The following is a 14,159-nucleotide window of genomic DNA, read 5'->3' on the forward strand; positions in this document are numbered from 1 at the left end:
CGCTGGCCGCGACGCGCGCACATCGATCCCCACCACACACACACGCTCGCTCTCTCTCTCTCTCTCTCTCTCTCCTCTCTCTCTCTCTCTCTCTCTCTCTCTCTCTCTCTCTCTCTCTCTCTCTCTCTCTCTCTCTCTCTCTCTCTCTCTCGCACGCACACATGCACAAACACACACACAGAGCTGCCCCCCCTCCTGTCCCCAGCTCTCACAGCTGCTCCTCATGTCCCCAGCTCTCACAGCTGTCCCCAGCTGTCCCCAGCTCTCGCAGCTGTTCCCAGCTCTCACAGCTGTTCCCAGCTCTCACAGCTGCCCCTCCTGTCCCCAGCTCTCACAGCTGTCCCCAGCTCTCACAGCTGCTCCTCCTGTCCCCAGCTCTCACAGCTGTCCCCAGCTCTCACAGCTGTCCCCAGCTCTCACAGCTGTCCTCAGCTCTCACAGCTGTCCCCAGCTCTCACAGCTGTCCCCAGCTCTCACAGCTGTCCCCAGCTCTCACAGCTGTCCCCAGCTCTCACAGCTGTCCCCAGCTCTCACAGCTGCTCCCAGCTCTCACAGCTGTCCCCAGCTCTCACAGCTGTCCCCAGCTCTCACAGCTGCTCCCAGCTCTCACAGCTGTCCCCAGCTCTCACAGCTGTCCCCAGCTCTCACAGCTGTCCCCAGCTCTCACAGCTGTCCCCAGCTCTCACAGCTGCTCCCAGCTCTCACAGCTCACAACAGGGAACCTCTCCACAACATTATCACTAAGTCAAACATCTTATCAACTTCGACTGCAATGTTTTTCGTGAGAATTTATTTACGAATCGTTTCTCCAAATTGATAGCAACACAGTCTTATGTGTCAATATGTGAACTTCTGAAAGACTGTAAACGTCTGGAAGATTGTGAACTTCTGAAGATTGTGAACTTCTGAAGACACACGAGTTTTCACCACAATTTATGCTTGCTAGTTACTCAGACTTGTTCCTTAAGTTCATTTGTATATTTTATTTGTGGCTCGATTTAGCTCAGTTTGGGTGTGTTTTCATGCGTGTAAGATGTTTTTATTCTTTGTCGTGTGTGTGTGTGTGTGTGTGTGTGTGTGTGTGTGTGTGTGTGTGTGTGTGTGTGTGTGTGTGTGTGTGTAGATGTGTGTGTGTAGATGTGTGTGTGTAGGTGTGTGTGTGTGTGTGTAGGTGTGTGTGTGTGTGTGTAGATGTGTGTGTGTAGGTGTGTGTGTGTGTGTGTGTGTAGGTGTGTGTGTGTGTGTGTGTGTGTAGGTGTGTGTGTGTGTGTGTGTGTGTGTGTGTGTGTGTGTGTGTGTGTGTGTGTGTGTGTGTGTGTGTGTGTTATTATATAGACTGTGGGTTGGTTGGTGTTGTCGTCGTTGATCCTTCTCTATGGACAACCCAACCCACAACTCGGCAGAGTGCTTATACTAGGAGATCACCCTTGGCGCTTCTGGCTCTTGGAGAGGGGCTCAACGTCACACGTTCAGGGGATGCGGCTCCAACACTTAGCCTCGTCGTCACGTGCACACACCCACTCGAGCCGCTGTGACTCCCCACTCTCTCCTTATGAGATATGATCTCCTCAATCCCCCTATGACTTACTAGTATTACCTCCTACCCTGTCCACAGCAGTGGTTCATGGTTCTTTCTCTCTCTCTCTCTCCTTCTTTACTACCTCCTGGGAAGCCTCACTAGGACAAGGGCAAACACCAGCAAATTGTGACACATTTACTGAACAAAGCACATACACGATACATACACACATATAATAATAATGAATCCTATACTCTATAATATCACAATCAGGTTGCACTCCAATACCATCAGAACTCTATTATCAGCTTATCAAGTGGTATCCTACCTCCTGGTTCACCACCTGATACTATTAACTTCCTCAAGTTGGTCAAACCTACACACTGTTGCACCATCAGCAAGATAACATATATATATAGAAAACCAGCATTTGAATGCGATAACATATACCAGTATAAATGTTCATTGATACTTCAGTATAAAAAATTCCTTGACATAAGAATGCCAACAGTCACTCACCTCTCACTGCGTCTTGCACGCTAATGACAACCAAACACTATCAACTCCCTACTAGTAATCCACCAGAACTTCCCCTTCCACCTCTGGAAGTTCACAACCCTAATATCCTTAGGTTCTTCCGGGCTTCACTACCAGGATCCTCTGCAGCTCCTCCCGGCTGCTATCATGAAGTTTCCTTGTGTAACTACGGTGCTTCACCCTTCTGTTAGGTTCTTCCACAGCTCTCTTGGCTGCTACACCACCTCTACAGAAGCACGTGACACTCCTCTTCACTGCTGCTTCTCCTCACAGCTCGAGGTCCTCTGCTTCACTACCTTGGAGTCTCATCAGCTACTTCCTCTGCTGGCTTCGAAGTTCTCAGCAACTTCTTCCCCAAAGACAAACCTGCAACCCATCGACGTTCCAATAAAATGTTCCCCCATTAACACATAAACAAAAATAACCACACAATATGCTTGCCTCAAACCTCTATCTGTTCTCTACATACAGTGAGAGTGGACTCCCCCGTTTTGGGCGGGTCCATACTCCACCTCGCCTGGTGGCGGCGTCCTCACTCGCTGGGAGGGTCTTCCTCCATCCGGAGCCAGGCTCCCTCAGTCGTCCGCCAGAGCTCAGAGAGGACGGACGTCGCTCCGTGCTCCTCCCTCTTCACTCTCCTATTTCAGGCCTTCTGCCTTATTAAAACATGTCTAACCTATAAATAAACATTGCTACTGTCGCTGGGCACACGACCAACTACAATGCAATCACTATGAACTGGCGTATATCGTGCTTACCACAGAACGTCTGGTCGAGGGCGCTTCTTCCTCTGACGAGGTTTGGTCAGGGCGCTCCACGGCCCACAATAATGCCTCCGGGCGGCTTAATATTCACTAATTATCGTCCACGACTTGAGACCACACGTCCCCAGCTCTATTCCACAGCTGGTACGTCTGCACACTTCTCTTCTCTTAGAGATATATCACTAGGGGTTCCCTTCTGACGGGAGCTCAACGAAGCGCGGCTTCCCCCTGCGATGTCTGGCACTCAAGTGAGGTCAAGGTCCTCCAGAAGCGAGCCTCACGCCTCCAGCAAAATGTCCACATCTCCTAGCCAGTCATTTATCTATTTCCTTACTTACTGCCCATAATCTTAAATTGTTTTACATATCCAACCAGCCATTTTTCATATGGGTTATCACCGCAATATTCGCTAGACCTTCTAATCAGGTCAGGCTTGACGAATAACTCTCAAGAAGGGAGACTCGTTTCTCCTGCAGGCTGAGATCATAACACTCCCCTCCCCTTATTTTTGAGAGTTATTCCAGTGGCAAAGCTCGGGATAATACATCCGCCACCACGCTGTCTCGTTCTTCACCCCATATACTCTCTTAGGAGTCTACAAATAATTCGTTGCACCTTGCAACATCCGGCTCACAACTCTCCAGGAACATGTTCTTCTCACAAATGATCTGACCTCTCTGGCACCTCTTGGCTAGGCTGTCCTCCTTGGACGCCTGCAATCCATTGGTCCACTCTACTTACTGTCTCCACCCTCCGTTTCCTCGTCTTCTTCTCTTCCCGTCCAGAGTCAGACGTCTACTGTCTGTATCTCCTCTGTCGTCTTCATACTTCCATCTACTGCCATTATACTTCCGCCTCCTGTCATCATACTTCACTCCCTCGTCTTCACCAACTATCCTCCCTTTCGTCTCCTCATTTGTCCAAGACATCGTCTTGTTTGACCTCCATCGAGTCCTCGGCTTTCTTCTATTCCTCCATGCTTGCATCATCATCCTCTTCCCACACTTCTCACCTCTATACCACTCCATTTCTTCTCCTTCAACTCTTCTTCGTTCCCTAAAAGTTTCTTCGAGCACTGTACTACATCCAACAGCACTCGACCGTACATATCGCTTTACCTCTCCTAGAGTGCTCGTAGGCATCTCTCCACACATACTGTCTCTTCTCCTTTCATTTTCCCGGCTATTACTCTTCTTCACTATCTCTTCTTCACGTTTTCTGTGGAACATGTTGACTCCTGACATCTCCCACAACTTAACTCCATTATCCATATGCCTCTGTGCTCGTGGACCACTTGACGCTCTACTCTCGTCTTCAGTCTGTCCACATCTTTCCTCATTCCTACTCAGCACAGTTGCGTTCACCTTCCGACCCTTAATTTCAGCAGTCTGGGCTCTACTCAGGTCAACTCTCTTCACAGTATTCTTCTTCGGCTGGGCCATCTTCACTTTCGACCTCACCGAGACTTCATTTTTCTGGGCTGGACCTTCATCAAACAGCCGTGCTATATCTACATCGATCTCTTCCACTGGCTGAATCGACACTGTCTCACCTTCTCCAGTGTCTTCCTCGTCGGACACCTCTGCCTTCGTCACTACCGAGACAGGGTACTCAATGGCTTGGCGGTCTCCTGACTCATCCCCTCGGATGTCAGTCAGGTTCACACTCTCAGGTGTCCCACACGTGCCGTGGCCTTCTGGGCACTCCTCTGGCACAGTCTCCACTATGACTCTTGGCAACACCTTTGTCCCGCACAAGTCATTCCCCAGGATCACTTGGACTCCTGGAATAGGTATGTCGGGGCACACTCCCAACATCACCTCCGCCGACACATATTCCGACCTTAGCTGGACAGTACAAACGGGCATGTCCCTCTCCGACAATAACCCATATACTTTCATCTTCCCACTGCCAGCTAATCGTCGATCATTCCCAATCAGGCTTCTCACAATCAAGCTCTGATTAGCTCCGGTATCTCTTAAGATACCAACTTCTACCTCAGGTTGGCCTCCTACACTGATCCAACCTTTGCTCATGAACGGCCTATACCTCTCGTTCACTAAGTTCATCTTTTGTGGTTTGTCTCGGAACACATTAGTATATTTACTTCGGGGGTCACACATGGCCAGGGTCACAACTCTCTTGCCCTGCCGACAATCTCGCATCACGTGACCCAATCCGTTACAATTGTAACATCTCATCTGGGAAAAATCTCTTCTATATGTACCAAAGCGGCTCTGACTCTGCCCACTCGTATTGGAGTTCCTCGGGCCAGACGTACTACTCGTACTCTGTGGAGCTTTACTGGACTCTTGATTTCCCGGATACCGATCAGTTTCTCGTTTAGCTCCTCCATCTTCACTTTCAGATGAAGTGCGCGACCTACTCTTCTGAGTTTTAGGGTACTTACGTTTATCTGCCCATTTATCAAAATTTTTCTCACCCCAGGTTCCTCTGGGTCTTTCATAATTTCTTCCTCCCCAGACTCCATTGGGTCTGCCATTGCTGCGTCTCACCTCATTCTGCACTCTGTTCTCTCTTAAGCTCTTGTACGCTTCAGTAATCATATCCGCCCTATCTGCGGCATCTTTCACCTCCATTATCCCTGCTTCTTGGATCTTGAACTTTGTTTCGGGATGCATCATCTCCAAGAACTTCTCCATGACCATCAGTTGCTTCAGGTCAGCATAAGATCCAACTCCAGCAGCCTCAATCCACTTCTGGAATCGTCTTTCCAGATCCCTTGCTGTCTCAGCAAACGTACATGCTCCAACTTTGATCATTTCTCTGAAGCGCTTCCTATAAGCTTCTGGGGTTAACTGAAACGAGCGCAATATGCTGCTCTTTACCGTGGCATAATCCTGGCACTCTTCCAGTGACAATTGGGTGTATGCCTCCCTGGCTGCACCGGTCAATCTTAACTGGACCAGCTGGGCCCATTCCTCCTGTGGCCACTCCTTGATGCTGGCTACTTTCTCAAAATGCTCGAAGAAGCTCTCTGCCTCTTCGGGAACAAACAAGGGAATGTCCTTCTCCCTAACCCTAACATCTGGTGGGTGTGATACCTGGGTGGTGCTCTCTGGCAACCCATGTTCAATCCTTTGTTCAGCCAAGGTTCTATTCGCTTCTATCTGCATTTGTTTTGTTCTCTCTTTTTCTTTTTCGACCTGGGCTTTTTCTTTTTCGACCTCTAGTCTTGCTTTCTCTTTTTCTTTCTCTTGTTCCAACTCCAGTTCTCTTATTCTGGTTTTCTCTTTTTCTACTTCCAGTTTGGTTTTCTCGGCTTCATTTTTCATCTGGAGTTCCAATTTCATCTTTTCCAGCTGGAACTGTCTCTCCTTGTCCTCTCGTTGTTGCTGCATCTGGAGCTCTAACTGGAATCTCTCCAAGCTCCTATTTCGGCTACTCCTGCTACTGCGGCTACTCCTGCTGCTCCTACTCGATCCCTGGGATCTCACGTCATCCTGCCCATCATCCTCCTTTCTACTTTCAGCTCCTTCCTGGGCTCCTTGTTCTGCCGCTTCACTTTTGGCTCTTGACTGCCTCAGGATCTCATCCTTCATCCCAGCTACTTTAGATGCTTTCAACCTGATGCCACATTTTTCTGCTATTTGTTTCAATTGATCCCTCGTGCAACCTTCCAAGTCCTCAGGCTTGCCTGACTCCACAAACGTTTGCACCTTATCCATCTTTGTCCTGTGAGTCTTCCCAAGAGAGAGAATATACACCTGCGGTCACACAGTTTATTTCAGCAAGGGTGTACAAATCCACTCTTGGACAGGGTGTGGGTGTGTCAGTTCACTCTCCCGGACAGGCCCCCAATTTATTATATAGACTGTGGGTTGGTTGGTGTTGTCGTCGTTGATCCTTCTCTATGGACAACCCAACCCACAACTCGGCAGAGTGCTTATACTAGGAGATCACCCTTGGCGCTTCTGGCTCTTGGAGAGGGGCTCAACGTCACACGTTCAGGGGATGCGGCTCCAACACTTAGCCTCGTCGTCACGTGCACACACCCACTCGAGCCGCTGTGACTCCCCACTCTCTCCTTATGAGATATGATCTCCTCAATCCCCCTATGACTTACTAGTATTACCTCCTACCCTGTCCACAGCAGTGGTTCATGGTTCTTTCTCTCTCTCTCTCTCCTTCTTTACTACCTCCTGGGAAGCCTCACTAGGACAAGGGCAAACACCAGCAAATTGTGACACATTTACTGAACAAAGCACATACACGATACATACACACATATAATAATAATGAATCCTATACTCTATAATATCACAATCAGGTTGCACTCCAATACCATCAGAACTCTATTATCAGCTTATCAAGTGGTATCCTACCTCCTGGTTCACCACCTGATACTATTAACTTCCTCAAGTTGGTCAAACCTACACACTGTTGCACCATCAGCAAGATAACATATATATATAGAAAACCAGCATTTGAATGCGATAACATATACCAGTATAAATGTTCATTGATACTTCAGTATAAAAAATTCCTTGACATAAGAATGCCAACAGTCACTCACCTCTCACTGCGTCTTGCACGCTAATGACAACCAAACACTATCAACTCCCTACTAGTAATCCACCAGAACTTCCCCTTCCACCTCTGGAAGTTCACAACCCTAATATCCTTAGGTTCTTCCGGGCTTCACTACCAGGATCCTCTGCAGCTCCTCCCGGCTGCTATCATGAAGTTTCCTTGTGTAACTACGGTGCTTCACCCTTCTGTTAGGTTCTTCCACAGCTCTCTTGGCTGCTACACCACCTCTACAGAAGCACGTGACACTCCTCTTCACTGCTGCTTCTCCTCACAGCTCGAGGTCCTCTGCTTCACTACCTTGGAGTCTCATCAGCTACTTCCTCTGCTGGCTTCGAAGTTCTCAGCAACTTCTTCCCCAAAGACAAACCTGCAACCCATCGACGTTCCAATAAAATGTTCCCCATTAACACATAAACAAAAATAACCACACAATATGCTTGCCTCAAACCTCTATCTGTTCTCTACATACAGTGAGAGTGGACTCCCCCGTTTTGGGCGGGTCCATACTCCACCTCGCCTGGTGGCGGCGTCCTCACTCGCTGGGAGGGTCTTCCTCCATCCGGAGCCAGGCTCCCTCAGTCGTCCGCCAGAGCTCAGAGAGGACGGACGTCGCTCCGTGCTCCTCCCTCTTCACTCTCCTATTTCAGGCCTTCTGCCTTATTAAAACATGTCTAACCTATAAATAAACATTGCTACTGTCGCTGGGCACACGACCAACTACAATGCAATCACTATGAACTGGCGTATATCGTGCTTACCACAGAACGTCTGGTCGAGGGCGCTTCTTCCTCTGACGAGGTTTGGTCAGGGCGCTCCACGGCCCACAATAATGCCTCCGGGCGGCTTAATATTCACTAATTATCGTCCACGACTTGAGACCACACGTCCCCAGCTCTATTCCACAGCTGGTACGTCTGCACACTTCTCTTCTCTTAGAGATATATCACTAGGGGTTCCCTTCTGACGGGAGCTCAACGAAGCGCGGCTTCCCCCTGCGATGTCTGGCACTCAAGTGAGGTCAAGGTCCTCCAGAAGCGAGCCTCACGCCTCCAGCAAAATGTCCACATCTCCTAGCCAGTCATTTATCTATTTCCTTACTTACTGCCCATAATCTTAAATTGTTTTACATATCCAACCAGCCATTTTTCATATGGGTTATCACCGCAATATTCGCTAGACCTTCTAATCAGGTCAGGCTTGACGAATAACTCTCAAGAAGGGAGACTCGTTTCTCCTGCAGGCTGAGATCATAACAGTGTGTAGGTGTGTGTGTGTGTGTGTGTGTGTGTAGGTGTGTGTGTGTGTGTGTGTGTGTGTGTGTGTGTGTGTGTGTGTGTGTGTGTGTGTGTGTGTGTGTGTGTGTGTGTGTGTGTGTGTGTGTGTGTAGGTGTACTCACCTATTTGTACTCACCTATTTGTGCTTACGGGGGTTGAGCTTTGGCTCTTTGGTCCCGCCTCTCAACTGTCAATCAACTGGTGTACAGATTCCTGAGCCTACTGGGCTCTATCATATCTACATTTAAAACTGTGTATGGAGTCAGCCTCCACCACATCACTGCCTAATGCATTCCATCCGTTAACTACTCTGACACTAAAAAAGTTCCTTCTAACGTCTCTGTGGCTCATGTGAGTACTCAGTTTCCACCTGTGTCCCCTTGTTCGCGTCCCACCAAGAGGTGTGTGTGTGTGTGTGTAGGTGTGTGTGTGTAGGTGTGTGTGTGTAGGTGTGTGTGTGTGTGTGTAGGTGTGTGTGTGTAGGTGTGTGTGTGTAGGTGTGTGTGTGTGTGTGTGTGTGTGTGTGTGTGTGTGTGTGTGTGTGTGTGTGTAGGTGTGTGTGTGTATGTGTGTGTGTGTGTGTGTGTGGGCGTTTGCGTCTTTAAGGCACTCTTGGCATCCCTTTCTCCGTCTTCAGATCACCATCTTAGCTCATCATAATTAGTTAGGATGAGCATGTCACCTCGCGTGCAGCATCTAATCTGTCCTCCTACAACTTGTCTTCCTACAACCTGTCCTCCTGCAACCTGTCCTCCTGCAACCTGTCCTCCTGCAACCTGTCCTCCTGCAACCTGTCCTCCTGCAACCTGTCCTCCTGCAACCTGTCCTCCTACAACCTGTCCTCCTGCAACCTGTCCTCCTGCAACCTGTCCTCCTGCAACCTGTCCTCCTGCAACCTGTCCTCCTGCAACCTGTCCTCCTGCAACCTGTCCTCCTGCAACCTGTCCTCCTGCAACCTGTCCTCCTGCAACCTGTCCTCCTGCAACCTGTCCTCCTGCAACCTGTCCTCCTGCAACCTGTCCTCCTGCAACCTGTCCTCCTGCAACCTGTCCTCCTGCAACCTGTCCTCCTGCAACCTGTCCTCCTGCAACCTGTCCTCCTGCAACCTGTCCTCCTACAACCTGTCCTCCTACAACCTGTCCTCCTACAACCTGTCCTCCTACAACCTGTCCTCCTACAACCTGTCCTCCTACAACCTGTCCTCCTGCAACCTGTCCTCCTACAACCTGTCCTCCTACAACCTGTCCTCCTACAACCTGTCCTCCTACAACCTGTCCTCCTACAACCTGTCCTCCTACAGCCTGTCCCCGTGCAAAGAACGTCGCATTTCGCTCGTAGGCGTTACATAAGACCAAAGATTGTCGTACTAGAAAATGGAAGCGGCTGGCGAAAGTGACGTACTGTCCCGTTTTCTGTTTTGGGTCCTCTGGCAGGTAAGGAGAGACCACTTTAAACCGACCGTTTTCTTGACGTTGGGGAAACCTCAGGGGGGAGGGGGGAGGTGGATGCAATACCTCTTCCCACTCCCAATTTCACTATCCCTCCTCCACGGCAGCGTAAAGGGATAGACTAGAGCCTCTAAATCCTTGTAGAATCAATATAGATGAGTGTAGGACAAGGTGGTGGAGCCCGCCACCTTGTCACCTAGTCTCTCAAAAGAGGCTCCTATCCCTCCCCCCCCCCCTCATATCTCAAACTATCCATTCTAGCCTCTCAACACCTCCTCCTATCCTCTCTCATATGCCCCCCCCCTCTCCCTCATATTCCTCACTAACTAGAAGGATATACACCTGACCTTACCTGATCAAGCAATCCTTGGTAGCAATTATATCAAGTATATCAATCAAGTATATATATTACGGGCTCACCATAGCCCGTGCTACATGGACATTTCGTTCTGAGTAGATAAATCTAAAAAAAAAAAAACAACCAGCAAGTATATCAAGAAAAGATACACGCTATCTTGAGCTGTTTATAATATATGAGCGATATACTAGGCCAAGGATTTTTCTCTCCCCTCCCTCCTCCTCCTCCTATCTATAATTAACAGTTCAAAATATAAATATTGTTGGTTAAATCAGTCCATATTTTTTGTCCGTTTCAACAAATAGTTGCAATAAATACCATCATATTTTAGGGATGCCAATGGAATATAATTTCGCAGCGTTTCTGCCCGAAACGCTGCGCGTGCTAGTGGCTTTACAAGACTGTAATTACCATATTTGTATCCTCACATTCCTTATGTACATTCTTGTATATGCATAAATAAATAAATAAATAAATAATGCAGGGGACAAGGGTCTGTGTGTGTGACACTGCAAACAACCTGTTATCAAATCAAGTGTTATCAAATCAACTGTTATCAAGTGCACTGTTATCAAATCAACTTCAGGAGATCAACAGCAAGATATATATGGAGGCTGGAGGAGCAGTGTGCAATATTGGCAACGAACTGCGTCGTGCGTGGCGGGGGGAACTAGCAGTGGGAGTAATTAAGACACGTGGTTGTAATCAGGTTTGTTAGTAGAAACCCCCTCTGATCAATCTGGTCATACTAGTAGAAACCCCCTCTGATCAATCTGGTCATACTAGTAGAAACCCCCTCTGATCAATCTGGTCATACTAGTAGAAACCCCCTCTGATCAATCTGGTCATACTAGTAGAAACCCCCTCTGATCAATCTGATCATACTGATAGAAACCCCCACTGATCAATCTGGTCATACTGGTAGAAACCCCCTCTGATCAATCTGATCATACTGGTAAAAACCCGTCTGATAAGTCCAAGGAACAGTCCAAGAAACAGTCCCAAGTAACAGTTCAAGGAACAGTCCAAGGAACAGTCCAAGGAACAGTCCAAGGAACAGCCCAAGGAACAGTCCAAGGAACAGTCCAAGGAACAGCAAAAGGAACAGTACAAGGAACAGTCCAAGTAACAGTCCAAGTAACAGTTCAAGGAACATTCCAAGGAACAGCCCAAGGAACAGTTCAAGGAACAGTCCCAAGGAACAGTCCAAGGAACAGTCCAAGGAACAGTCCAAGGAACAGTCCAAGGAACAGCCCCAAGGAACAGCCCCAAGGAACAGCCCCAAGGAACAATCCAAGGAACAGTCCCAAAGAACAGCCCAAGGAACAGTCCAAGGCACAGTCCAAGGAACAGTCCAAGGCACAGCCCAAGGAACAGTCCAAGGAACAGCCCAAGGATCAGCCCAAGGATCAGTCCAAGGAACAGCCCAAGGAACAGTCCAAGGAACAGTCCAAGGAACAGTCCAAGGAACAGCCCAAGGAACAGTCCAAGGCACAGTCCAAGGCACAGTCCAAGGAACAGCCCAAGGCACAGTCCAAGGAACAGTCCAAGGCACAGCCCAAGGAACAGTTCAAGGAACAGTTCAAGGAACAGTACAAGGAACAGTCCAAGGAACAGCCCAAGGAACAGTCCAAGGAACAGCCCAAGGAACAGTCCAAGGAACAGCCCAAGGAACAGTCCAAGGAACAGTCCAAGGAACAGTCCAAGGAACAGCCCAAGGAGCAGTCCCATGGAACAGTCCAAGGAACAGTCCCAAGGAACAGTTCAAGGAAGAGTCCAAGGAACAGCCCAAGGAACAGTCCAAGGAACAGTTCAAGGAACAGTCCATGGAACAGCCCAAGGAACAGTCCAAGGAACAGATCAAGGAACAGTCCCAAGGAACAGTCCAAGGAACAGCCCAAGGAACAGTCCAAGAAACAGTCCAAGGAAAAGCCCAAGGAACAGTCCAAGGAACAGCCCAAGGAACAGTTCAAGGCACAGTCCAAGGAAAAGTCCAAGGAACAGTTCAAGGAACATTCCAAGGAACAACGAAAGGAACAGTCCAAGGCACAGTCCAAGGAACAGTCCCAAGGATCAGTCCAAGGAACTGCCCAAGGAACAGTCCCAAGGATCAGTCCAAGGAACAGCCCAAGGAACAGCCCAAGGAACAGTCCAAGGAACATTCCAAGGAACAGTCCAAGGAACAGCCCAAGGAACAGTCCAAGGAACAGTCCAAGCCACAGTCCAAGTAACAGTCCAAGGCACAGTCCAAGGCACAGTCCAAGGCACAGTCCAAGGCACAGTCCAAGGAACAGTCCAAGGAACAGTCCAAGGAACAGTCCAAGCCACAGTCCAAGTAACAGTCCCAGGCACAGCCCAAGGCACAGTCCCAAGGAACAGTCCAAGGAACAGCCCAAGGAACAGTCCAAGGAACAGTCCAAGGAACAGCCCAAGGAACAGTCACAAGGAACAGTCCAAGGAACAGCCCAAGGAACAGCCCAAGGAACAGCCCAAGGAACAGTCCAATGAACAGCCCAAGGACCTAAGGAACAGCCCAAGGAACAGCCCAAGGAACAGTCCAAGGAACAGTCCAAGGAAAAGTCCAAGGAACAGCCCAAGGACCTAAGGAAAAGTCCAAGGAACAGCCCAAGGAACAGTCCAAGGAAAAGTCCAAGGAACAGTCCAAGGAAAAGTCCAAGGAACAGTCCAAGGAAAAGTCCAAGGAACAGCCCAAGGACCTAAGGAACAGTCCAAGGAACAGCCCAAGGAACAGTCCAAGGAACAGTCCAAGGAAAAGTCCAAGGAACAGCCCAAGGACCTAAGGAACAGTCCAAGGAACAGACCAAGGAACAGTCCAAGGAACAGCCCAAGGACCTAAGGAACAGTCCAAGGAACAGTCCAAGGAACAGACCAAGGAACAGACCAAGGAACAGACCAAGGAACAGTCCAAGGAACAGTCCAAGGAACAGCCCAAGGAACAGTCCAAGGAAAAGTCCAAGGAACAGCCCTGGAGTCTTATAGGTCATGTGTTTCAGTTGGTGTGACATGAGAGGGAGAGGAGCCACGTCTGGTCTGCCTCTCACCCCCACTACAGCGGAAACAGTTGGGCCATGTGACTGTGGATTTGAAATTTGTGCCTGCAGAATCGAGCTGTTAGCTCTTGGACTCCGCCTTTCTAAACCAATCCATTTTCCTCCATGGTGTACTACATATATTTCTCTCAAACACACACACACACACACACACACACACACACACACACACACACACACACACACACACACGCGCGCGCGCGCACGCACACACACACTCACAGGGCCTCGTAGCCTGGTGGATAGTGCGCACGACTCGTAATTCTGTGGCGCGGGTTCGATTCGCGCACGAGGCAGAAACAAATGGGCAAAGTTTCTTTCACCCTGAATGCCCCTGTTACCTAGCAGTAAATAGGTACCTGGGAGTTAGTCAGCTGTCACGGGGTGCTTCCTGGTGTGTGTGTGTGGTGTGCGAAAAAAAGTAGTTAGTAAACAGTTGATTGACAGTTGAGAGGCGGGCCGAAAGAGCAAAACTCAACCCCCGCAAACACAACTAGATGAACACACACACACACACACACACACACACACGCACGCACACACACACACACACACACACACACACACACACACACACACACACACACACACGCACACACACACGCACACACACACGCACACACACACGCACAC

General features: G+C 49.1%; 1 protein-coding gene across 1 annotated transcript; it reads left to right on the top strand.

The window, feature by feature from the left end:
* The first annotated feature begins 11,062 nt into the window (after positions 1–11,062).
* On the top strand, positions 11,063–12,963 carry LOC123756662 (splicing regulatory glutamine/lysine-rich protein 1-like). The gene is made up of 2 exons (XM_069331521.1): positions 11,063–11,164; positions 11,347–12,963. Exons 1-2 carry the CDS (start codon positions 11,063–11,065, stop codon positions 12,961–12,963), a joined length of 1,719 nt encoding a protein of 572 aa, XP_069187622.1.
* The last annotated feature ends 1,196 nt before the right edge of the window (positions 12,964–14,159 follow it).

The sequence above is a fragment of the Procambarus clarkii genome, chromosome 26, assembly GCF_040958095.1.
Source record: "Procambarus clarkii isolate CNS0578487 chromosome 26, FALCON_Pclarkii_2.0, whole genome shotgun sequence".
Classification (NCBI taxonomy): domain Eukaryota; kingdom Metazoa; phylum Arthropoda; class Malacostraca; order Decapoda; family Cambaridae; genus Procambarus; species Procambarus clarkii.